This window comes from Strongylocentrotus purpuratus, unplaced genomic scaffold (assembly GCF_000002235.5).
Source record: "Strongylocentrotus purpuratus isolate Spur 01 unplaced genomic scaffold, Spur_5.0 spur5_scaffold_7, whole genome shotgun sequence".
Lineage (NCBI taxonomy): Eukaryota > Metazoa > Echinodermata > Echinoidea > Camarodonta > Strongylocentrotidae > Strongylocentrotus > Strongylocentrotus purpuratus.
Window position 1 is genome coordinate 27642919 of NW_022145613.1, and position 26783 is coordinate 27669701.

Sequence of the window (26783 nt, forward strand, 5' to 3'; positions counted from 1 at the left end):
GACTTGAAGTCATTTGAAAACCGTTTTATAAACTTCGGGATAAATTAAAGTGTGGGGGCTTCTTCTTCTTCTTCTTCTTCTTCTTCTTCTTCTTCTTCCGTAATTCTTCTTCTTCTTCTTCTTCTTCTCCTCCCTCCTCTTCTTCTCCTAGCTCCTTCTTCTTCTTCTTCTTCTTCTTCTTCTTCTTCTTCTTCTTCTTCTTCTTCTTCTTCTTCTTCTTCTTCTTCTCCTCCTCCTCCTCCTCCCCATCCTCCTCGATCCTCCTCCTCCTCCTCCTCCTCCTCCTACTTCTTCATTTTCTTCTTCTTCTCTTCTTCTTGTTCTTCTTCTTCGGCTTCTTCTTCTTCTTCTTCTTCTTCTTCTTCTAGCTTCTTCGACTAGTTTCGTCTTTCTCATAGCCTCGATCTTCACGAACTTCTTCTTTTCTTCTTCTTCTTCATTTCCGGCTACTTCTTCGATCATCCGTCTTCTTCTTCCGCGTTCTCCATTTTAAGTTAATTAAATTTCTATACTGAGCTTCTTCTTCGACTTTCCGTCTCAGAAATTCGGGCTTCGACCTTCTTCCTCGATCAGTTTATTCTTCTTAATTCTTCTTCATTCATCTTCTTCTTCTTCTTCTTCTTCTTCTTCTTCTTCTTCTTCTTCTTCTTCTTCTTCTTCTTCTTCTTCTTCTTCTTCTTCTTCTTCTTCTTCTTCTTCTTCTTCTTCTTCTTCTTCTTCTTCTTCTTCTTCTTCTTCGATCTTATTCTTTTTCTTCTTAGTTCTTCTCCCCTCTATTCTTAGATCCGTATATGAAGTTCTTTTACTCCTTCTAGATTCTGTTTCTTATCATCGATCGGAAAGTTAATAAATTCTAGAGTCATGGCGAGCAGGCGAGGCAACCTATTGGACTTTTCAAATGTGTTCAAGTTCTTCTTCTTCTTCTTCGACTTTCCGTCTTTCTCATAGAGTCTTCGTGAAGTTCTTTTTAAGTTCGTTTCAAACTTCTTTGACTTCTTTATGATCTTCTTTTCTTCCGATCGATCTTTCTTCTTCTTCTATTTGTTGTTCAGTTTGTTGCTCTTCGACTTCTTTGTTTGGTTTATTTTGGTTATGTTTTTTACCATTCTTCTATTCGTTCATTTTTCTTTCCACTTTCCGCCCCTTTGCCAGGATCCGCTGATTAACATAATTATCTGTCCGAGTACGAGTAGACGATAAAACTAGAAATTAGCAATTTTTTTTAATTGGCCACAACCCATTGTGGAAATAAAAGTCTCGTGAGAGCCAGTTCATGTAAGTGTTTTACGACGAGATACCACATCAATCCTTGTAAAACTCGACTTGTAAGAGCCTAAATAACCTTTATTCACCATTGATATGAAGAAAATATTTATGTATTAGTGATGCTGCATTCATTGGATATTGCATTGATAATGTTAAGTCATAGTCATCTCGTGTACTCTTCATTTTCATGCACCGTTAAAAAACATTGAGCTCTGTTATTAATTGATATTACTATTAGTATTACCCCCACATATTAGAAATGATGTATGGTTTAATTTAATGTACAAATGATTTTGTGGCTGTTCACTCTGTTTGTGTGAGTAAGCAATCAAAAATTGGTATACTTTGTGACATTTTGTTGTGCCTGCATACATAATTTGTATATCTTATCTAGACAAAGTGTGTTTTGATTATAAATAACATAGACTTTCACTTGTCTTTTTAAGATTAAATTAACAAAATGTCATTTTTTTGCTCGCTCTCGCTCTCAGTCTCGGTCTCATCCGCTGTTTGAATTGTTTTCCTATGCAGGCTCTGGAGTTCCCACGTCTTTGGCGGCAGAGCTCCCCTGAGTTAACCAAGTAGTAGCTCTTGATAGTGATACTTGTCTACTTAGAGTAAAGGAGCCGGTAATCGGCCAGCTCCAGTTTTCGGCCGATTGGTTGGATGCAAGGTAAAATCACTCTAAAATACATCGCATAATAGCATAACACATATCCCACACATACCATACCATGCCAGTGTCACTGAAGAACCACATTTGCATTGGAAAATATATCCTAAAATATCACATTTTAGCGATGTAATCGCCGGTCCCGCTACCCAAATCTGAAAAATCGAGTTTCTTAGGCGTGTATGTAAGAAATATGGGTACCATAAAATCAGCTTTATTTCAAGTATTTTACAGATTAAGAGCCCGATTTTGTGTTAGTCGCAAGCTCAAAAGTATCTCATTGCATGTATTAAATCAATGCAGCCGGACCCTGCCACGCACACACGATATGTCTGTCTAATTCAGATTCCAACTTCTGATCACCGCTGTGCCTGTCTTCGGCCAGGCGAGCACCAGGGAGCTCCGGCGTGGGATACCTGCTCCGCCCGCTTGTGCTGTACATCAGCGCGGAAACGCACGGCGCGCGCGAGCGCTTCCTATTGACTTTGTACATGCGGCCATAAACTGAAACGCTCGGCCGATAACTGGCTCCAAAACAGTGAAAATTGAAATGAATATTGTCATGGCAATTCGTGATTTTTTTCTGGGATTCTTTTTTTGTTTAAATAATAATAATATTTGCTTCATGATTTGAACAAGAAATGATAATAAATAGGAAGTAAAGAGTCCTAAAAATAGGATTTTGTCTTAAGTGGCCGAAAACGGGCTCCTTTACTCTACTTGAGTTAGCTCTACTTTTTGCATAAAACATGTTATAAATTGAGAAGAGGTATTACTATTAGGCCATGTAAAATTGATTACATGTTGATCGTCCGGATTTTTTGAAAAAGAGGAGGAGGGTGTACCATGTTATTTGATATTTGATATTTTTCCCAAGATGGTTGCTGCGTGTACAAATAGTATATAATTGAATATGTACATCAACCAACATTGCTGTAGTGAGTTTGATTTGCCCTAAAATATCTATTTTTAAATATTAAATGTTGCCTTTATTTTAAATATGTAATTTGTAAATATATTGTCATTTTTGTTTTGATTTTGTAATTGTTGTTTTAACATTTATGTAGATCTACATGAATGACATGATATTTAACATTTTCATTAGAAGCCTTGAAGGCGTACCTACAGGCTAGCTTTGGTCTATCCAAGTCTGCACTACAGGAAGCTGCCTCAAGCAGAGGACGCCAACTAAGTGACATGCATACTACCATCACGTCATGATATTGAATGCCAAGTATTAAATCCTCACTCCAACATTGAAAGTACCAAGGGTGATGACCCATGCATGTATAAATCGAAATCCAGCTATGCTGCATATACCCTACCAAAGGAGTGCCAGAATGGGAGTATATGCCAGAAACCACTACCAAGATGTGTTGACTGTATCAAATGTTAAGGGCAAATTAAATCCAATGCTCTCTCTTTCCTGAAAAGAAAAACACTGAGAACACATATATATAGATCAAATTTCAACTCTATATTTATTTTTGACAAGGAATTAAAACAAGTTGTACTCGATTATTATTATTTTTATTTTTTTTATTTAAAAAAAAAAAAAAATAAATAATAATAATAAGGAGGCGGGCGGAAAAAAGGAAGCGGGCGGGGACGATCAACATGAAATCAATTTTACATGGCCTTAGTTACTCTGAACATGCTGAAACTAAGTGAAAGGAGACATTTTCAGCGTTGTAAGCATCTTATCCACAGATCTACAGATAGTATATTGTCTTACTATTCTTCGTCTTTTAACTGTCCATTTTCTTTCTCTTTGATTCTTGTTCTTTTATGCAGGTCTTATGATAACTCTTCAAGATGTAGGAAATATCTACTTATTCAAACAGACAAAGGATACAGATAATTTACCTTCTTGTTTAGTTCATCTACAAGCATAACAACTTGGAAGGGTTTCCATCTCATAGAGCCACATCCCTCCTCAACCCAGATGGTATTATTTGCTGCTCCCCCTAGAAATAGAACTCAGTCATGCCTCCGTCAGACACATGTAGCTCTATTGCAGAGACCATGGGCAATGTTGGGCAGCAGCCAAACTCATCGAAGGGGCTGCCGCAGCATTTCAGCTTCGCAACTCTCGCTGCATCTGCTTCTCCCTCAACGATACCACCAATGCCAAGTTTTTCGAAATCAGAGAGCCAGTCTACACCGTCATCCCTTTCACTTGAGCTTGCATCAGGATCGATCATCCACAGACCAGACTGGGTGGAGTATTTATCAGGAGGAGGGGCTGCTTTTGTCAACATCGTCATGACTTTTCCTTTGAACAAGGTAAACCTGCTCAGAATATTTTCTTTAATGTATCTTTCATTTGTCATCATGTTGTTCTCAAGTATCTTGTATCTAGTTGGGGGAGCGGGGCAAGATTATAAAATTACCCTTGTTCTTCTGACAGATACATGTAGAGGAAGTTGACATTTCATATACTGGTAGGCAATATAAACAATTTTTATGTTTGCTTGAAGATATTGTAGAATAAGATGCAACTTGGGCAAGTGATTTCTTTTTTATGTTGATCGGTAACCGTTTGGGCAAATGTTTGCCAGAATTCTTTTGGATAAGATTCATGACTCTGTTTCTCATCAACCTGGGTCAAATCGAACAAAATACAAGTCTTACAAAGAACAAATCATCTAAGGGGCAATTCCACGGTAACGGAAGGACACTCAGACAAGATTTTTGAACTTCAGGTTCATACTAAAAGAAATGTTTTATTAGTATGTATTAAACTATGGGGAACAAAATGTGTTTCAGTCAAGTGGAAAGCTTCATCAACTTCACAAAGTTTGGATAAACACTAATTAACTGGAAAAACCATGTCCATTTTTATGTCCTTCCGTTACCGAGATAATTAATATGCACATTCTTAAACTACTTAACTATAATGACAATTTTTTTGGGGAGAATTAAAGGCACTTATATAGGTATTATATCTGTACTGTTTCACATCTTATACTAATAAAAAAGTTCTTTTAGTATGAACCTGAAGTTCAAAAATCTTGTCTGAGTGTCCTTCCGTTACCGTGGAATTGCCCTAAGGCATTATTTATTCCAACCTTAAGTTTAGGAAATACAAATCTCTCAACTTCCAGGTGCTATTTCGCCAACAACTACATGGAATTCGTGCCAAAAAAGCCCTACGCCAGATCAACAGAGAGGGACTACATAATATCTACCGTGGTGTGCTACCTCCACTGTTACAGAAGACCTGTTCCGTATCAGTCATGTTTGGAGCATACGAGCAGTTCAGCCGCATCTTCAAGAGCCAGTTTCCTAGCCTCAACCCAATTGTGATTCTTTGTCTAGCTGGACTGCTTTCAGGTGGGTAACACTGAGAGGAATACATTTAGAATACTGCATGTGACAGAGAGAGAGAGAGAGAGAGGCAGGTACAGGAAGGGAGAGAGGGTGGCAGATTGAGAGGAAGGGAGGCCGGGAGACAGGCAGTGAAGGAGGGAGGGAGGGAGAAAATGAGGGAGGAAGTAAAGGAGAGAGGGAGACAGAAATGCACATAGAGTTGAGGGGGGGGGAAGAAATGATAGGAAAGAGATGCTACATGTACCCCAAAAATCCAAGGAAGTTGAAATTTTAACCATGACTAATTGTTAACCATAGGTTCAACCCCTCTGCCTTGGACTAGGATATAGGATGTAAGCATATACATTTGTATATTGCCCATCACTTTGACCATGTGGTTATTGTACTTAATGAGGTTTAAATTACATTGTATGGTTTAAACCATGATAATCTGAATAGGGTTATCTCAGGCTTAATATGCATTGAGTTAACTATTAGCATGAAGTTATTTTATCAGCTTATGCAGGCTCTTTATTTGAGTAATGTACATGCGAGTAAATTTATTGTTTAGATAATTATCACAAGTTCGCAACTTACTACTTGTGAATAAATTTTTCTCTACTTATGTTGAATGGTTATATCGTTTTGTTCATGGCGTCTGTTTGGAAATTATTACAGTTACTTCTACAGCTACAGTGTACTACTTTGCAATTATTTTGTTGCAATATCTAAAAAAATTGTCAAAATGGTGGTAAGGCGTACACAGGTAAGTTCATATGTCAACAAATTTCTCAAGTGTACATAGAATAATATTGTAATTGTCGTGATTCTTAATTTGTTGCCAGGTTCTTGTGAAGCCCTTCTTGCACCATTTGAGCGTGTTCAGACACTTCTTCAGGATCACAGAAACGAAAATAAATTTAGGAACACACACCATGCTCTCAGGACTATCTATTCCCTTGGAATACGGGAGTGTTATCGTGGACTGACAGCTGTCCTCCTGCGCAACGGGCCTAGCAATGTGTTCTTCTTTAGTTTGCGTGGAAAGGTCCGATCCGCGCTTCCTGAGCAGAAAACAGACACGGGTATGGTTGTGAATGATTTCATCAGTGGGGCCATTCTTGGTGCGATCCTTAGTACAGCATGGTTTCCAGTCAACGTGGTTAAGACGAGAATGCAGTCCAAGGTTGGTGGTGAGTTCCGTTCCTTCGTGTACGTATTTCGGCAGATCTACGCAGAGCGCGGCTACCGCTGGAGAGCCATGTTCTTTGGAGTCCATCTCAATTTTACTCGGGCCCTGATATCCTGGGGTATCATTAATGCTTCCTACGAGATCTTAAAAACATCTTTCCAGAGCTGGAGTTCATGATGAATTATTACAGGAAGCTACAGAATCTTCCTGTGACATTGTGAACGTTGTCAGTAATGATGAAATTTATGGTTTGTGATTTTTTAATTTTTATTCTATAGTCCATATTATAGGAGGAATCATGTTAACTAATGCTGAAATAATTTGAATTATATATTCTTTTAAAATTTATTTTGTACCACCTTAGTTGTGTTTACATGATTGCATGAATTATGAAGAAATTTTACAACATCTTTCTACAATGCATGACTTTTGGGGGTAAAATAACTATTTCTTGTAACCTGCAATCTAAAATTCCAGGGAAAGAGAATCATCATGTTTTCATGTATTTCATGAATTTCAAGTGCTGCATGCATATCTCAGATTTCAATTATTATTTTACCATTCATTACAAATATTCTCCTACAATGATGAGTAAAGTCTTGATTGGATAACTAATGTTTTGTTTAATATAGTACATGGAAATGTGAAAAGGGTTTGGAATAAATAGAAGAGTATACATCTAATCTGCAAATACTTTATCCTCACATGTAACTCAGACTAATGGTGTGAAATTGCATTTTAGTGTGACATCATTAAGGGTTCAAAAGCTTCAGCCGATAGGGTAAAGCACTATTTCTGTAGCATTTTGTCAACTACAGGCAAAATTCTGTCTTAATCATCTTCTCAAACAGATGGGTTTGTTATACGCAAAAACAATTTGAACTCTAAAACGTACACCTTTCTATTTCTACAAATTATCTTTGGCTTCCTTTATAATGTAAGCAAGTACTGTTAAGGCTCATTAACATATGCTGTAGGAAACCATGTTGAGTTTTTTTTTTTTTTGTGAGTGTGACTGTGTGTCATAAATATATGGCAAGTAGGGATGAAAAAAGTTGTTTGTGCAACAATGATCCTTGCATACTCACTTTACAATTTGAGGCACAGTACACTTATTAAAATAAAACCTCAGTAAACTGGTGGTTTACCTCAGCTTATGTGAGCAACACTTGACAGTGCATTAAATGCTCCTGATTTTGGCCTGATTTATTGTGAGCTTTCTGTACTTGTGCAATGACGAGGAGAAAGTTCATCTCTTTAAAGTTCATATACTGTACACGTGGAGGGTGGACATGTTCTCTTGAAAGTTTGATTGTTTTGTTCAATTATGAATTGATTTCATAATTTATTTTTTACTTTGAAAAAATATTTTGTCATCTTTTCTTGCCTTGTTTGTGAACATGAACAATGCAACCTTTGATGTCAGTTTAAAATGTGAGTGCAGGAATACCAAAGTGTTGATAGATTTAACCTCCCCGATCAACCATGCATGTATTCAGGTTTTGCACCAAACAACGTCATCTATCCCTCATTACCTACTCATAGATGGACATTATGTGACAATGTGTCTTATTCAGATTCAAGTACACATCATGATATCATTTTATCAGAGTTGCGCATAAATCGGTCAATGAGGTATTTTTGTAAAAGGGGGTCAAGTGTCAAATTTTATACAAGTCATTGACATATTATTGAGTTATTCACTTATTTGGCACAAGATAACCAACTTAACAAAAATAACGCTTTCTCATTTAAGGCAATTTCCCAAAGAATGTTTTTTCATCGTACAGTACATGTACAATTAATTTCCATAAAAATGTGATAAGCTATAATAAAATGTTATTGTTTTTTCAGATATTCATACCTAAAACAGAATTGTTATACATGTATAACCATGTAATTTGCCCCAATTGATGTTGTTGCTAGGCATAGAGCTCTGATCATTCATATACATATGCAGTTGGGATGTCTTATATTTTGAAGCCAAGAATGTTCAAAGGAAAAACAAATGCTGCAGATAGTGTTCACTTTGTTATGATATCGATAAATGTTTACATTTACTTGAAATGTATTGGATCTCAATACAATTTAAGTAAATGTAATGAAAAAATATTTGTGTTGCTTGTATAGGGCTTGTATACAATTGATTGTTGAAAGGTTTGTTTTTTCCTTTATTATTGAAAACTCAGATTATATTAGTATAACTCCTTACACATGTCAACTTATGTGTTGATTTTTCACATAAGTACATTTGCATGCCAGATGTTTGAAATGCTGCATTGCTTTCTACTTGCAGAAATTAATGAATTAATTAGAAGTAAGTCATATGTGTGATTGATTGTATTCTTTAAAAATATCCTTTGCTTTATGTTTGTCTTCATCAGATTTGAAAGAAAACAAATTGTTAAAGCTGTATAGGAAGAGAAAACGAATGATGGTGGATTAGGAGGATGGGGATGAATTATAAATGAATAAAAGGTAGAGGGCAATATACAGAAAGAAGCATAGCCTATTGAGAGAGAGAGAGAGAGAGAGTTGTGACATGGGCATGCATACTCACCCAAGGATCAATTCATGGAGCACTGAAATAGTTCCTTCCCATAGAGATTGTATGAAGGGGGAACTATTTTGAGCTCCATGTTTTGAACCCGAGTACGTACATGTGCATGTGTCACAACTATGTCTCTCAGTACGCTGTGGAAAGGAGACTTGGCATAGGGTGTGCCTAGTAATTGCATGCCATACATGTAATTGTGGTTTTATATGCTATGCAAGACGTTTCAAATTTCCTTAGGTAACATCATTTCTGTTATTTTTCTTATCTGAAAAGTTGATGGACAAGTATTTTTTCTGTTCTGCCTAAATGTACAATGTACCCGGTACTACAAAACACTTTCATCATTAGACTGCATTACTTTGGACTTATGCACAACCCATCTTACAGCTCAAAATTTATTCTTTGGGCATACATTTTCTCATTGCTCTGAATATATAAACTGCCATGTGACCATGCACAGTTAATAATATTATTGCTGACAAATATGTTTCATAGTTTTATTATCACAGATGCATTCTGTCTGTAGTTGAGTAAGAATTAAATGTTTAAAGTGTACCAATCATCTAAAAACATTTTGCTCTGTATGTCAGGGATTCCATGTTGGTATACTACCCTCAAAATATGAGCTTTAAATATTACTTCTATACAGAGATATTGCAAGTTTAATTCTGTTTAATATGATCTTGATTTACATAAGAACAACTTGTGAGTAGACTAGTCAACACACCCTTACCCGATTTGTACAGGTACACAAGTCTGACTTGGTACTCTTCATACGGTACTCCTTAAGGATCCGGGCTAACTCGGACCAGGGGACAACTCGGCCCAGCTGCAAAAACGGTCATTTTTTGTCATTTTACCCTAACTCTAACCCTAACTCTAACCCTAACCCTAAACCTAACCCTAAACCTAAACATGCAAAAACTGACCGTTTTTGTAATTGGGCCGAGTTGTCCCCTGGTCCGAGTTAGCCCGACTCCCTCCTTAGCCTATACACTGTATATTGCGGGGGTCAAGTTCTTTCAAGTTGAATATTGTAATGATTGTACACACATTAATTTTTAGGTGATTGTTATGATTTTGTTTTGCTTTCCCTGTTCTATCATGCATGAATATGCATGCCAGCCCATGTACTTTCTTAATGCAATGTATCTAGCACTTGTCCTCATGTACTTGTTCAGTTTCCATTTCAGGAGTGTGTTTACTGAGGCTGGGTTTGAACGTTCACCCCCATCACAGCAATTTTCTTGTCACATTTTCAGCCTTTCAATTACTCCCTCTTGTCCTACCATATAGATGTACAGACATTGCATTTATCATCTCTTCACCTATTGTAATGCGAGGGCTATATATACTATACATGTAAATCTGCATGCTTTCATCGTTTTTTAGACTGTACAAAAAAGGCCTGCATTATGATACCGGTATTCAAACCAAGCGAATACTCTCTTGCAGTTTTCCTACTTTGTTCACCCATTCCTCCTTTCATTTTCTTTTTTTTTCTCCCTTCTTTTTGGTTCTAATATCTCACACGGCTAAATCTAGAACATGTCCTCATTAATCTACCTCAAAAAGTACCTTTGAATTTAGATAATAGTGAGAAATAGATATTCACCATTGTGTCAAATTGATTTACCATAATCAAGACCACTTTAGTTCAACTTTATTATGAATCATTTATGATGAGTGGTTATAGAGAAATTAGGTAATTCTGGATTTGTGTTGTTCATAACATTGATAATACATTGACATTGTCTTTGGAGATATCATATTTAGACTTGCCCCTCACACATTATCGCTTCTCAGCTTGGGGGCTAATATCATGTGCACATTATTTGCACATTCTCCACTCCATGAGGAGCATTAATCCAGCTATGTGCAATTATACAGTGCCTAACAACGCTGAACAAACGACAATGAGTTTCGGTACGCATGTCTCCAGGTGCTCATTTTACTCATGGGTGTAGAGAAGCAAAGTAGATAAAATACCTTTCCTGAGGACCTAAGTATCGTTTTGGGCATTGAACCCATGCCCTTCGTATCGATCTCCAGTCAAATGTCTGAGTAAAGACTCCAGTATATAAGCATGAGACAAAACAACCCACCTTCCATGTGATAATGTGGTCAGTGTACTCAAAAGTGGACAGCTAACTTATTGACTTACGTGCTGCCAGACATGGACTTCGCCATTTGCTATTTGTTTGATATAAGTTCTGCTGGATGTAATGATATTTGGCTTAAATATTATTAAAGATATATACCATTTTTTAATCGTTACATGTGTTTATTTACTTATAGTACTAAAGGTAGTAGGCCTACTAATGTGATGTTGGATGTAAATCAGCATTCTAAAGCTTCTATATTATATCTATTATATATTGATTTGGTTTGTAGTGTGTGGGACAGGGCAATTATAATATTTGTGTTCTTCTGGGAGAAAAGTCAGTTAGAAGAAGTGTATAAATTTAGATGCATGGTGGTGCAGTTACATTGTGTTATTTTGTTAAATGATATTTGTACTTACTATACTCTACGATAAGGCCAAACATGTCAGAAAAGGGGTTTGTGAAGTGAATGCATGCCAATATTGACATGATCTCAAAGGTCCACATTAAAAATAAGTACATGTAATGCAATAGGGATGAATCATCTGATACTTGAAGAGCCCTATTATTATCTAACAGGTTTAGCTCAGCATAGTTGATGAAGTGAATTTTCAGTCGAATGTGAATGAGGCATTGAAGGGATAAAAGAACACATTCTTGGTGTGTCTTCAAAAGAAATTGTTGTAGTTCATGTACTTTGGAAAACTATTTAACATTAGTGAATGAATCTTATCCCACAGTGCATTGCATTGTCTAATTGTTGGACTAGCGTTCCTATGTTACGAGTCTCAAATACTGGTGTACAATGTATTTTGGTCAACCAGGCTACTTCCCTCATTATGAGGTATGTTGGGGCGGACTATGCTGAAAATATACTTATTTAACAATGCTCATAATGTTTGACCTCCGAGATGCATGCTGTTTTAGTAGATGATAACTGGTTGATGAGATGAGCATTTCTATCCTTGAAAATATGAGAAATGTTATACCTCAATGCAATTCAATATAATAATTGTAAAAAGAATATTCCAATTTGTTTGCTTTACACTCATGTTTTTCTGTAGAAATAGTATTGCGGGTAAAATCCTGTTGTATGTATGTGATGGTCATGTAAAGGTGAAAGAAATAATGGTGGTGTATAAGAGGGAGAGAGAGAAAAAGAGAGGGGGAGGAACGGGGGACATGCTCCCACCCCTCAATTTATTTAGGGGGATTTTTCCACCGGAAGATTTGAAAAAGTGCCCTCCAAAAATGTATAGCAAATACTGACTGAAGACTGCAACACACTTTTAGGCTTGGGGGGGGGGGGGGGGTGGAGGCAAGAGTGCAGGGTTTATACTAATACAAATGCAAAAAATATTCACGCTCCCTCCTTCATAATGTATACAAGTAAATATTGTGGAAAATCTGTTTTCCGTTGGTATCATGTAAGCGCAGTTTACACTATATATGCTCCCTCGTCCCTAGCACGATCGCCGCCCCCCCCCCCCCCCACCGGTCATGAAAAGAAATCGCCGCCCCTGGGGTTGAGTATTAAAGGTACTATGTCCCATTTGCATGCCAAAAAAATGAAAAAGTTAAATTCCAACTGCATTTGAAAGATAATACTAATTTAGAACTTCCCTTAAAAAGGTGGGGCTTGAAAATGTCTTCAAGTGGGAAAATAACGACTATTAGTTGTCAAATCGACTTTAGGGCTATCACTATGAACATGACTGACAAAGAAAGCGGACAAAATATACAGTTCCTTAGGTAGACAAAGGAACATCCCTTCACTGCTATTATGTAAACATGTGTAGAACAGGTGTCACTTGCATATTCACCTTTTTACACAATAGCAGTGAAGGGATGTTCCTTTGTCTACCTGAGGAACTGTATATTTTGTCCGCTTTCTTTGTCTGTCATGTTCATAGTGTCTGGACATACGATTCCCATACCTGCAGATTAGACTTTGTCCCCGACCAGAGGTCAGATTCGTGCCCTGTGAATACCTGAAGACCAAAGGATGAATTCAACATTTGCAATTGTTTGCGTAAAAGCAGAAGATTAAGAGAAACGGGTTGGCAAAAGTTATGAATTTTGTTCTTTCTCTTTAAGCACATTTTCATTTAGTTGTGCGGTGTCTTTTGATTGAGATGCTTTAATCATCATCTGTTCGTTTAATAGGACATTTTCGTAATGTAACCAAATTTAATGCATAAGTCTTTGTGAAGCGCTTTAATACAAGTTATTTCATTCACCTGATAAGAATAATAGTATTTCAATAGTTAGAATGCAAACTACATATATAAAGTGTTGCTAGGTAGGTCAAGCCATAATGTTTGTCCAACCTGGCAACAACTAATATATGCAGTTCGGATTCTGTTTATTGAAATACTATTATTCTTGTCAGGTGAATGAAATAATATGTATTGAGGCACTTCACAAAGACTTATGCATTACATTTGGTTACATAACGAAACTGGCCTATTATGAGGTCAATGATATACAAATTACAATGAGCATTGTGCGTACGGGAAGGTTATTAATTGAGGGCGAGTTGGGGGATGTTTCATACAAGGGATGTTTCGTTATAACAATACTGATAAATAATTATGATAGAGCATGTATAGGTAAAGGTGATATTTAGCAGCGCAAAAAAAAAGGGTTTTAGGATTATAATATTAGACTGTGATTATGTAGAATTAAAACGTCATCATGGTCATTTTAAAGCATCCTTAATATTGTACATTCGAGCACCTCGCTCGATATCAGCCCTATAGGAGCTCTAGTGATTGCCCGAACATCGGAACTTTAACTCCTTACTTGGGGGCGGCTACCCTAACTCCGCCCCCCCAAAAAAAAAAAAAAAAAACGTCTGGTGCGCCATTTATAGCAGCCCCCGGTAGCAGCCATGTTAAAGTCGAAGTAATGATAGTTGTAGAGTGCCAGGGGCCCATATCATAAAACTTGTTATCTATAATAACAGCTAAATTTCTATGACAAATGTGCTCTTAGCCAATCAGATGCCATGGTTTCAGAAGCTTATAACAGTAGCTTGTAACTTGCTATTGATATCAAAGGCCCTGGTGTGCAGAATCCGACCGACCTGAGCGCTATATAGACGAACCCACTACAATATTGCCGATTCTGGAATGTTGTACAGCGGATCGCATTCACTTAAGTTTCTAGCATATAGCAAGTGTATAAAATCTATTTTGATTTGGTAAAACATGGCTGAACCACAGTCCTCATCAAACTCAACATCGGCGACCTCCGGAATCCGATCAACGACCACGGATTCTAGCCACCAGGCTCGAGTAATGCTCTGGTGTACGCCCAGGACAACGTCGACCATTTTAACTAAATGTCTGAGTTTTGTGCCGAAAACGCAGGTATTCTTTGAACCATACTACTTCTGCAACGAGGCCATAGAAAGGTAATTAAGTGATACATGACGTTGTATAAGATCCCATATATATTTTTGTTATACTCGATAATTATGTTCATTTCAAGTATAGGCCCTAATTGATTTTTAAATACTTTGTATTTGAGCGAAACAACATGTGGTTTGAAATGTTGCTTTTCAACATAAACTCAGCCATTGAAGTGACATCATTGGTAGCTGGCATTCTTGAGAAAAGTAATCAAACTTATCAACTCATTCGAACTCTATACAGACATCTCTTGCGATCGGTGGGGGGGGGGCGTGGGCATTACGTTGCCCCTTTTAAATCCTTAAATTACGCAAAAGAGAGGGAAATGTCATCCCCCTCCCCGCACTTATTTTTTTTTTTTGAAGATCGAAGACAATTTTTTTTCTTTTACTAGCAACTAACCTTTGTAGGAGCTCAGGAATAGGGATGTAAGACGCATTCACAACTTTTCAATGGCGGAGGCATCACATTTTCGTACAGCCATGCCTTTGTTACGATCATCTTTAGTATTGCGTTTCTCTGCATAAATGCCTTCGATTATGAATTATATAAATATGCATTTCATAAGGTTACAAGTCCAGGAGTAGTACGGGCGGGGTAGGGGCACATACCCCCAACAATGAACTCAATCTCTCATAATTATCTTGAACTCACATTAAGTATCGAAAAAATAAAAGTGCCCCCGCGGCGATGTTTGACCAGGTAATATACACAAATTGAATTACCCTTCTTTCTTTCTTTTCTTGTCTTTTCAAAAAATTATTTTTTCTCGTTCGTCCGCCATCAAAGGCCAATAAAAATTTGCTCTCTCCGGACGCGACGAAGAGTTTTGGGCCGCCTGTGAGACTGAGACCTACCATGTCCGATTGTATAAATATATGTATTTATGTATATGCAGGCGCGGATACATGGGGGGGGGGCGAGCGGGCCACCCCCCCCCAAAAAAAGTAAAAATATAAATTGTGATCAGATTTTTTTTTTTTTGCTCAAGGAGGGAGGGATGTTAAGTGAAATATTGACCGGCTCGATTTTCGAATTTCCGGGGGCAAAAAAAGGGCAAAAAGACCCCCCCCCCCCCCCCCTCACTGAGCGAAATATCGGCCGTCACGATTTCAAATTTCAGCAGGATACTAAATTTTGAATTGATTTCAAATTTGGGGCTCCCTCCCCCCCCCCCCCCCGAGAAATCCTGGATCCTGGATCCGCCCCTGTGTATATGTCCTATATATATACTTCTGATATATTCTACGGTTTATCAATTTCCCATGCGTATAGGTTGAAGAGCATAGGGATCAACATTGATCCGTCGTCGATGAAGTCATACGATGATGTCGAGATGAAGGACTGGTGGACGACTGCAAACATGATCAGCGGTGGTGATTGTAGCAAAGAGGGCAAACCAGACTTCGACCAGATGAAGTGAGTCCTCACAGTAGCATCAAGTGATTGTAACCCTTGTTATTCATGTTAACTACGGGCCAAACCAGAAGATGATCTATATCACCGCCTACAAAATATTATTGTCAGGGGGCGATTTCTTTTCATGATCGGGGGGGGGGGGGCTAAATGCGAGGGACGAGGGACCTTAGTGAACGAGTGGGGCGAAGGTTACGGCAATGATCACAGGTTTTTTGAAATTTTATTGTTAAGTTAAAAAATTACATTCCTTTGCAAAACTAAAGTATAAAAACAAGCAATATACTTTTTTTTACACTTCACTCTTACTATACCAACGGAATACATATTTTCTAGAATATTTACTTGTACCTTTCGAATGATATTTTGCGTGGGGGCGATAAGATTTTTTTTTTCGTTCCAGATCCTAAAGATGTGTTGCAGTCTTTATTCAGTATTTGCTATACATTTATTTTTTGCACTTTTTCTAATATTCCGGGTGGGAGACGATTCCCCCCTAAAAAAAAATGAGGGGGACAACGGTCCCCCCCCCCCCGCACCCACCCTCGGATCGCCGCCCCTGACTAGTGTTATACCAGGGTTCATGGTTATACCCTACCTTGAGTCAAGTTGAGTGAGCACAGCTGCCCTGATGCGCTGTTCAATGAATAGATTTATACCTAGTACCCCATATGTACCCATATTAAATATACATGCTGTTCTTATGTTCTCATGCACTCCATATTAATTCATTAATACCTGTAAACGGCTGTATGCGTTACTTTAACTGCTGTATATGATCTTATTGTTGGGAGAAAGTCGAATGAACTTGAACTTGAAACTTGAAGATAAACCTGGGAGGAGAGCGTTAAATGTAGATTAATGTCTTGCCAAAGGGCGTAAGTGTCGTAGGGAATCGAACCGCACACCATGCCTGATCCATTGTCCAGTGACGTATCTACTAGCGCACCACAACTCTACATACCATCACACCTCTATTATAATCCCTCACTGCATGGCGCCCCGCTATTGGGCCTAACATCCCTCTAACCACCCCCCCCCCCCCCAATATCTATAAATTATACTAATACCTCTGTTATATCTGTATATGGCATTTTTCAAGCTTGGACAAATAGAAATTAGGTTTTGACAAATAAGCTTTTGACAAATAAGTAGGGTCTCCGACGGTGGCATGTTTGTACTGTCTAACTCTTGAGTCCAAAGTCCAGTTCATCCTCAAGCCGTTCCGATGGCCCTATTCAAATCACTCGGATATTCCGTAGAATCAGTGGAAAAAGAAGAAAAAAGACCACCCTAACAGGGCATATATAGAACTAGCAATAGACCATATTGCTACGGTTGTCTCATTTTCACTCGCTGGACGTACATAGCAGACGGCAATCGGCGGTTTAGACGACACTTGGTAGTGAATTTGTATGTGAGATTGCTTTGCTAAATATAGAATACAAGAATATTTTCCACATCTTTAAACTATCAATGATATCTGATAATTAAACAGTTATTAAAATAAACCTACCAAACTACACAATACATTGAAATACTTGACTTAAAGTAGGGGAGTTTGATGTGGTGCACAATTTCGTCCCTCTGTAAATAATCGTGAAAATTCATTTTTTTGCTTACGTCGGCAAAATGCTTGCCTATACTAAATGGAAAAATTACGGTGGGGGGGGGGGGGTTGGCTGAAATGGACATAATGAACCGATCAGAACTGATCTATGATAATTCATGCTTCTTATCCTTCGTGTGCTTGACCTATAACCTTACAATCGCGTGGCAATTTGCGTCCAAAGTTCGACTTGTTTCACATGTGTTATATAGGCAATTGCGAGCTAGCGACCTATTTTGACCAAATTACGGTGGGGGAACTTTGAAAAGTTAATGGGACATGAGGGTTCAAATGAAAGAGCTAGTTTCAACGTATGTCGGATGGATGTGCTTTTTTAATGAATTTTTAACGATTTTGGGGGGTAAAAGTCAGTAGGCTAACATGTTAGGCTGCTGGACTCTGACGATAGGGGGCGTTGTCCAATGAGACTATTCGGAGCCATATGCAATCGAATTCATTGGGTTTGTTGGGTAGGCACTTTTTAGGCGACTCTGACGTGAGGCGGAAGTGAATTCACAGTAAAGGTCACACGAAGCCTAATAAATATTCATGAGGCAAATGTTACTAATGGTCACACACACTCATCTCACTCTACGTTCGCCTCACCTCACTGTATGTTCGCCACATAGTAAATCCAACAGGACTCTGTCTTTGTTTGCATAATTGAATTGTTTTAAATTCTATATTCTAAAGAAAGCCCTAAATTCGTACGTGTTGCGAGCAATAATTACTCTTGCTAAATAAAATTCAACGTTGATTGTTTTAATTCAGTATATGACACCCATAGAGATATATACTATTAAGTATATATCTCTATGATGACACCTCATTCTACGTTCGCCTCACCTCACTATACGTTCGTCACATAAATCCAACATGATTTAGTTTGCATTGAATTGTTTTGAATTCTATAGTCACCGATTAATAGGCCTATAGGAATATAATTATTGTGCAAAATCTCATGTTAAAACCTAAACACAGAAGTCATTAAGGGAAAAGAAACATAAATGCTTTAATTCACTGTATATAGGCCTACACCTCACTTTACGTTCGCCTCACCTCACTGTACGTTCGCCAAATAATTCTCTCACACTAAAAAATCCAACATAATTTAGTTTGCATTGAATTGTTTTTGAATTATATAGTCCAGATTAGTAGGCCTATATGAATATTTTAATTGTGTCGAATCTCATATTAGGACCTAAATATACAGAAGTAGATGTTTACATTTACTAAAGGCCTACACCTCACTTTACGTTCGCCTCACCTCACTGTACGTTCGCCAAATAATTCTCTAACACTAAAAAATCCAACATAATTTAGTTTGCATTGATTGTTTTTGAATTATATAGTCCAGATTAGTAGGCCTATATGAATATATTAATTGTGTCGAATCTCATATTAGGACCTAAATATACAGAAGTAGATGTTTACATTTACTAAAGGCCTACACCTCACTCTACGTTCACCTCACCTCACTCTACATTCGCCACTCATATTCTCTCTATTCATAATTCAATTCAATTTCAATGTATTCAGCCAATCATTAAAAACAATTTACAATGACACTGCCTTGTACTGGAACAATAATTATAATATGATGACAGGCTATGAACCCCTGAGAAGCAGAGCTTGTAAATGGGGCCCATTAACAAATTAAATACATACTGTATAATAAAAACATGCTATAACAAGCAAAACAAAAAAAGAGATACATGTATATTCATACTTATTACAAAACAATTACAAATATCTTGCAAACACACTCAGCCATACTCACTCTCACACACACGCACACACACACACACACACACACCCACACACACAATGCAATGTAGTTTAAAGCATATTATAAGAGAGAGAGAGAGAGAGAGAGAGATAGAGAAGAAGAGAGTAGAATATTTAAAATAAAAAGGAAGAAGAGGAAACACATGAAAAATGCGAAATGTGATATTAAAACTTATAGTCCTACCCAGTTTTACAAATTAATAAATAGTTCCCCTTTGCACAAAACTTTAAACCTAGACAAAGTTGAACTTGATCTTATATCCTCGTTTAAATCATTCCATTTGCTTATTCCCACATTTCTTAATGATTTCAGTGCATGGGTAGTACGTACAGGGGGTTTGTGTAATAACATTTTTTGCCTTGTGTTATGTGAATGAACGGATGAATTTCTAATAAACATGTTTTGAAAAATGTGTGGAAGATTACCAGTGTGGAAATGAAACATAAAATTAATATACAAGTATTAAGTGATATTAGTTCTTGGACAGGAAGAATCTTCATTCTGCTAAATAATAGTCTCGTATGAGAATTATACATTGAATATGTTAAAATTCGAATCGCCCTCTTTTGAAGTATTTCCATTTTATTTAGATGAGATAAATATCAATTTCCCCACACTATATTGCAGTAAGATAAATGGGGTAATACTATCGGGTTGTATAATAACATTAGAACATTTTGGGGAACGGTAAATTTTAATTTTGATGATACTCCAATGCTGCCAGATACTTTCAAAGTTACATTTTTAATGTGGGTCTTCCAGTCCAGGAATTCGTCTATAGTAACACCAAGAAAGGATAGTGAATGTACACGTTGAAGGACTATGTTGTTAACAGAAATGTCATTAATGTCTCCGGGAACTCTCCTGTTCTTTGAACGAAATATGATGTATTTTTGTTTTATTAAAGCATCACACCAAACTATCACACCAAACTTGTTCTCATCTCATGTATTAGAGAGGCACATCCCTGTATTTTACATTAGGTAAGTATATGACCCCACCCCAAGCATTTCCCTCATCACAAATAGTATATATACATATTAGGGACATCACTTTGATATTTCCATAGAACCTTTTAACACTAAACAACCAGAAACCTTTCCTTTTGTTTATCTTACAAACTAAACAAGGAGAGATTTTTTGTGGGGTGGGGGTTGGGGGCTGCTTTAGATTGTACAAGAAAGACACATTTCTTTATACATAATACATACACAATACACATTATAATAAAAACTTTTGGCACACCTAAAACTGTAACCTGAACTGAAAGTCTTTCAGCGAATCTTGGCAGAGATTTAATAAATGTGCTTGTGGGGGGGGGGGGGGGGGGTGGTGGTCGCACCCCGCACATCCCCCTTAGAGACGCCCCATGAGGGCAGCTACCCTCAATACAAGTATGTAGAAAAAGAAGAATACACAACATGCATTTATACTTATCATAGGCCTATAACTAAATCTGGACTATATAATTCAAAACATTTCAACGCAAACAATTAGGTCATGCCTGGATAAAGAGAATTATGTGGCGAATGTAGAGTGATGTAGGCATATATAATTAAAACATGAATGTTTCATTTATTAGATATTAAGGTTCTGAGATTTGGCACAATAATTATATTCCTATAGTTCTATTAATCCGGCCAATAAAGAATTAAAAACAATTAAATGCAAACAAAATCATGTTGAACGGTAGAGAGAATGATGTGGCGAACTTACAATGAGGTGAGGCGAACGTAGAGTGAGGTATGTAGGTCCTACGTGAATTAAAACATTTATGTTCCATTTTTCTCTTCTGTATTCAGGTTTTAACATAAGATTTTGCACAATAATTACATTCCTATAGGCCTATTAATTGGGAACTATAGAATTAAAAACAATTCAATTCAAACAAAATCATGTGGGATTACCTTAGATAGAATTATGTGGCGAACGTACAGTGAGGTGAGGCGAACGTAGAGTGAGGTACCAGGCCTATAAGAAATTAAAACATTTATGTTTCACTTCTCTTAATGATTTCTTTACAGGTCACTAACATGAGATTTGGCACAATAATTATATTCCTATAGGCCTATTAATCTGGACTATATAATTAAAAAACAATTCAATGCAAACTATAAATCATGTTGGCATGTGAGAGAATTATGTGGCGAACGTATACAGTGAGGTGAGGCGAACGTAGAATGATGTACCATAATTATACTGAATTAAAACAATCAACGTTATTTATCTTAATGAAGCATTTTATTTAGCAAGAGTGAACGTAAAATTATTGCGCGCAACACGAATTTAATGAAAATAATAGGGCCTTCTTTAGAATATAGAATTTAAAACAATTCAATTATGCAAACAAAGACAGAGTCCTGTTGGTTTTACTATGTGGCGAACATACAGTGAGGTGAGGCGAACGTAGAGTGAGATGAGTGTGTGTGACCATCAGTAACATTTGCCTCATGAATATTTATTAGGCTTCGTGTGACCTTTACTGTGAATTCACTTCCGCCTCACGTCAGAGTCGCCTAAAAAGTGCCTACCGGTTTGTTGGTGTGAGAGTGTGTGACAGGATGGTACTATGTAACTTTAAACCTTCCTCAACTGTTATTTTGATTATACACTGTTACATGAAAGAAAGAAAATGTGAAATCGTGTAGAATCTGAGATTTTTTCTATGTTCATGAAGTGTCTTGTATCAAAAATCTTGTTTTATATTGCTTATTTTGATAATTTCTTGTTATGTGAATTTCTTGTTATGTGAAATTACGAGGATGGAAATAAAATATCATTTAAAGGTACTATGTCCCTTTTGCAGCCAACCTCAAATTCTGTAGAACTTTGCAGGAAGTATGAATATGTCATGTATGTCCTAGCTGTGAAATTTAAACGTTAGCAGTGTCCTCATATTCAAATTATGCAAGGAAATCCGTTTACTTGCTAGACTTCACTGTCAGACACTATTGAGTGACTGACTGGCTTTTTTTTCTTCTTTGGTAATAACATACATGAAAAGAGTTGTAAAGGGTACATGAGCATTTGTCTACATCAATAACCTACTTCTTGTGATGGCCAAGATTAAACTGATTGAATCTTTGCTCAGCATAAAACGTATGACCATTCGGTACAATTGTCTGAAAATCAAAACTATTATTTTTGGGCTCTATAGCCGTAAAGTCGATTTGACAACTAATAGTCGTTATTTTCCCAATTGAAGACATTTTCAAGCCCCACCTTTTTAGGGAAGTTCTAAATTAGTATTATCTTTTAAATGCAGTTGGAATTAAGCTTTTTCATTTTTTTGGCCTGCAAATGGGACATAGTACCTTTAAAACAAAAAAATATGCTAGCGATATTGAAGCACAATCACGATCGCAAAGACTTCGAGAAATCAAGCCAAGGGCAATTCAGGTATACCCTAGTTATTGTACATTCCATATAATTATTATAGTTGTCCGGACTCCGGAGGGGTACGTCATTGTTGCAAATTTCTCACATTTCAATTGGTGACGGACAAGGCTATTGAAATGGCTTCAAACTGATTTGCCGAAAGTTTTTACAATCGTGTTAGATAATGGGAATAATAATGAAATCAATTAAAAACAAATATAACAATAACAATGGTAATGATAATATTGATAACAATAATAACAATATGTATAATGTTTTATGATAATGCGCAAAATCCTTATGAATAATATGATCAAGGCTCAAAAAGGCCTACATATATCAGGCATAATTTATGTTTGTTTCGGTTTTTTATCCCTTTTCAGGTACCCTTACATTAAAGAGCTGTTGGAAAACCCAGATCCGGAAAAAGAAGTGGTATTCTTAAAAGATATGGCTTATTGCATTGATGGTCGCTACCAATTCCTGCCCGACAAATCATGCGGTTACCGACACGTTTTTCTGCTCCGGCATCCGAGGAAGGTATTCGCATCTTGGCGAAAAGTAATGTTGGACCTGGATCAGGATCCGAACGGTTCGGAACCAAATGGAACAAGGTCAGAATCTTTCCACATAGTTAAGGATTTGCCGGTAGTATATGCACCACCTGGACACTTCTTCAAAGAGCTCTATGATCTCTGGTTACACGTCAAGCTGAATTACGATCCGAATCCGGTTGTCTTGGACAGCGACGATCTCTTATCCGACCCGGCCACAATGCTACCCCGGTTTTGCACCGCGGTTGGAATCCCCTACTCGGATAACCTACTTAAGTGGCCTGAAAGTCCAGATACCACAAACAGTTGGATAAGCGCTTTTTCCCCTTCCAATGATTTTGAGTTTATCCGAATTTATTGCAAGAATTCTTTTAATACCACACACTTCTTCCCTCCTTCCCCTCTCACAGAAATGGATAGTCTGACTGAAGATGTGAAAGAATGTGTCGAAGCAGTCATGCCTTACTATCAAGAAATGTATGACTCTCGAATTTAAACGCATAGGTCCGCAGTTCACCTCATAGTGATGATTTTGCTTTAGTTTAAAATCAATCGTTTTGTGCTGATGTGAGAGATGCAAACAGTGCCCGGGTTTAAAATGTGTAACAAGAAAAGCCCTCCTCCCTTGTGTGCATGATTTAATGATATCTTTTAGTTACTGTCCCAGTGGCAGTGCGTATTAGTGTCTGAGGTTATACTTCCAGAAAGGTCTACTGCACTCCATTGCATTAACTGTATTTTTAATCTATTTTTGCAGATGTTTCTGCACTTAATACAAAAAATTAAAAAATACTCAATTAACAATGATAGCATATAATATAATTGATTTCCGTAAACTGTTAAAACTGAAATGCAAAATATATATATATATATATATATATATATATATAATTGAAAACTTGAAACTTTATGGTGGTAAATCCCAAATAGGCCTATGTTTATTATGTCATTCTACAGCCACACGTTTCCGAAAAGAAATTAACATTCTGGAAAGAACTTTCAGACCCTAACCCTGTTAATTGGGACAAGATTCATATTGATAATTTCAAATGTTCTATAAGCACTTGCATTCGTTCATTCTATTTCAAACTATTTCATGAAGCCATAGCATTAAATAACTTCTTGTTCAAAATTAAACGAAAGAATTCGCCATTCATTTTGCGATAATGAACCCAAGACTTACCTATATCTTTTCATCGAATTTCAGACTGTAAAACCCATTTGGGATGACACCATTAAAACTATTATTCAGAAGATTAATACAGTAGTGAATGTTTCAATAGAATGTTTGGCTATGAAAAGGATATGTTTTTGACGTATTTATTTATTATGCTTAAATACTACATTTATTTATGCAAATTTCAAAGTAAAATACCCAATTTTCAGGGTATCAGAACTTACATTGACTATTATATTAATAAAGGTCTTGAATATCGTATTGCAAAAAAGAAAACAAACTGCCATTGCACTTTCAAAAATGGAAGTTTGTTTTTTTATAATGTTGTTTTATAATGTTGTATAGGTACATGCGCATGCAACTGCCTGCATCTTAGTGTACATCTACTTTTCGTGAGGTTTTGATCTACGCTGTACTGCTTTTTTGTAATCTTTTTATAATAACTTGTAAATATTGTGATTGTTTTTTTTATTGTTTCAATAAAACACATAAAGAAAAAGAAGGAAAAAAAAAAGATAAATGCAGAGGCAACTATTATAAGCCTGAATGCTTGAGTCGATAGCAGCCGGGAAGGGGGTACATGACGCTGTTATAGAAGTATATACAGTAAGAGAACAGAGTGTCATGTATATTTAAAAAAATCAAGTATCTAAATAAAAAGTGGGAAGAAAGAAAAGAAAAGAAAAAAGAAGAAGAAAATTGCAAATGTGTGTTTACCCCTATCTTGACAGCCAGAGACTGAAATATTTCACAAAAATTGTCAGTTAACGAAAAAATAACAATCATTTATTTATTTATTTTTTCATGATTTCTTTCAACAGGGTAGTTTTTATTCAGTTCCACTGGAAGCCAGTTGACATGCTTTTCAAGAAAGCCATGCCTAATAGCCTACAATAACAGTATAAAAACATAAATTGAATAATGCAATCCAAAATCAAATTAAACATAAGTATATACCTTTTTAAAATAACACTATTTGTTATTAAAAAAAAAGAAAATATTGAATTATTATTATTATTATTATTATTATTATTATTATTATTATTATTATTATTATTTCCGTTTCGGTTTAATAAAATTTGGAGTGGACTATTAGGCTATTATTATTATTATTATTATTATTATTATTATTATTAAAAAAGATGCGCCTAAAACAAAAACAAAAACAAAAACAAAAACAAAATGAATCAATGAAAAAACTAAAATAATTTCAGTAGGAATAGAGTAGAGTACTTTATTGCATTTTTAAAAATAATTAACGATATAATCTTGCAATCAAATTAATTGGTTTTATTTAACAAATATTTTTTTTAAAAACACCAGCTATAGTGGTTAGGGTAAATAATTAAATAAATGCGCTTAAACATTACAGAGTCACAGTAAATGCATAAAAATACGGCATTCAATCTTTTTTCTTTATGAATATGAATTTTAGTTGCATTCAGTACAAAAATGTATGTTCTATTTAATAATAATAATTACAGTGCTTATATAGAGCCTAACACTTACTTTGTCAGAAGTCTCTAAGCGCTCTACAATAATGCAGCATAATTACCCTGGCTTTAGCAGTGCAGCTGTTACGCGCGCTGCGTTTCAAGGAATAAATTCCTACCAGGTACCCATTTACTTCACCTGGGTGGAGTGTGGCAAATGTAGATCAATGTCTTGCCAAAGGACATTAGTGCAGCTGCATGTCATGTTTTACATGATAAGAGATTATGTGGTGGGGAGAAAAATAGGATATACATGTATTGCTGTGACAGAGAGAGAGAGAGAGAGACACCTTTTCGAGCACAAATTAAATGAACGGAGACTATAGTTATGTATGTACACGTGTAATAGTTAGAGGCACAGAGAGAGAGAGAGAGAGACGGAGAGAGAGAGACAGACAGAGAGAGGGAGAGGGACAGATAGAGAGAGAGAGAGAGAGAGAGAGAACAAAAAAGAGAGACAGTGAGAGAGAGAGGGACTCTATTTGCTCTGAGGAAGACAGAAGTAAGGCAGTAATGATCTAATGTTATGTATCATTTGAAAGAAAGACGAATAAATATCTTATCTTTTCTTATCTTACAGTTACCGGGAGGAAGTGAGAGAAAAGGATTGTCATTCAGTAGTAGGCCCATGCTCAGGGGAGCGAGAAAGAGAACGGGGAATATAAAGAGCAAGAGAGGGTGGATAGAGACAGAGAGAGACAGATAGACGCATAAAGATATATACATAGACAGAAATAACAGATATATGAATATATATATATAATATACTCAGACAGAGAGAGACTCAGCGTCAGTGTATGTGTGTGGGTGTATGAGAGAGAGAGAGAGAGAGAGAGATTATCCAGG

General features: G+C 36.6%; 2 protein-coding genes across 3 annotated transcripts; both read left to right on the plus strand.

The window, feature by feature from the left end:
* Nucleotides 1-1231: 1231 nt before the first annotated feature.
* On the plus strand, nt 1232-8764 carry LOC592150 (solute carrier family 25 member 51). Of its 2 annotated transcripts, XM_030974225.1 has the most exons (5): nt 1232-1325; nt 1798-1939; nt 3734-4225; nt 5047-5275; nt 6097-8764. In XM_030974225.1, exons 3-5 carry the CDS (start codon nt 3926-3928, stop codon nt 6618-6620), a joined length of 1053 nt encoding a protein of 350 aa, XP_030830085.1. In that variant the 5' UTR covers nt 1232-1325; nt 1798-1939; nt 3734-3925; the 3' UTR covers nt 6621-8764. The 2 variants fall into 2 exon arrangements, with proteins under 2 accessions (XP_030830085.1, XP_030830086.1); XM_030974226.1 differs by lacking the exon at nt 1798-1939 and having other exon boundaries at nt 1255-1325.
* A 5190-nt stretch (nt 8765-13954) lies between these two features.
* Nucleotides 13955-24111, plus strand: LOC100892712. Its single transcript, XM_011681539.2, has 3 exons — nt 13955-14523; nt 15797-15940; nt 23097-24111. The coding sequence occupies exons 1-3, from the start codon at nt 14318-14320 to the stop codon at nt 23761-23763; spliced, it is 1017 nt and encodes a 338-aa protein (XP_011679841.1). The 5' UTR covers nt 13955-14317; the 3' UTR covers nt 23764-24111.
* The last annotated feature ends 2672 nt before the right edge of the window (nt 24112-26783 follow it).

Excerpts from the sequence above, each read along its gene's own strand:
- LOC592150 (XM_030974225.1), top strand. The coding sequence starts at position 3,926 with ATGCCTCCGTCAGACACATGTAGCTCTATTGCAGAGACCATGGGCAAT. Across the intron at positions 4,226-5,046 it reads TGACTTTTCCTTTGAACAAG|GTGCTATTTCGCCAACAACT; the intron begins GTAAACCTGCTC and ends CTCAACTTCCAG. Across the intron at positions 5,276-6,096 it reads TCTAGCTGGACTGCTTTCAG|GTTCTTGTGAAGCCCTTCTT; the intron begins GTGGGTAACACT and ends ATTTGTTGCCAG.
- LOC100892712 (XM_011681539.2), top strand. The coding sequence starts at position 14,318 with ATGGCTGAACCACAGTCCTCATCAAACTCAACATCGGCGACCTCCGGA. Across the intron at positions 14,524-15,796 it reads TGCAACGAGGCCATAGAAAG|GTTGAAGAGCATAGGGATCA; the intron begins GTAATTAAGTGA and ends CCATGCGTATAG. Across the intron at positions 15,941-23,096 it reads CCAGACTTCGACCAGATGAA|GTACCCTTACATTAAAGAGC; the intron begins GTGAGTCCTCAC and ends ATCCCTTTTCAG.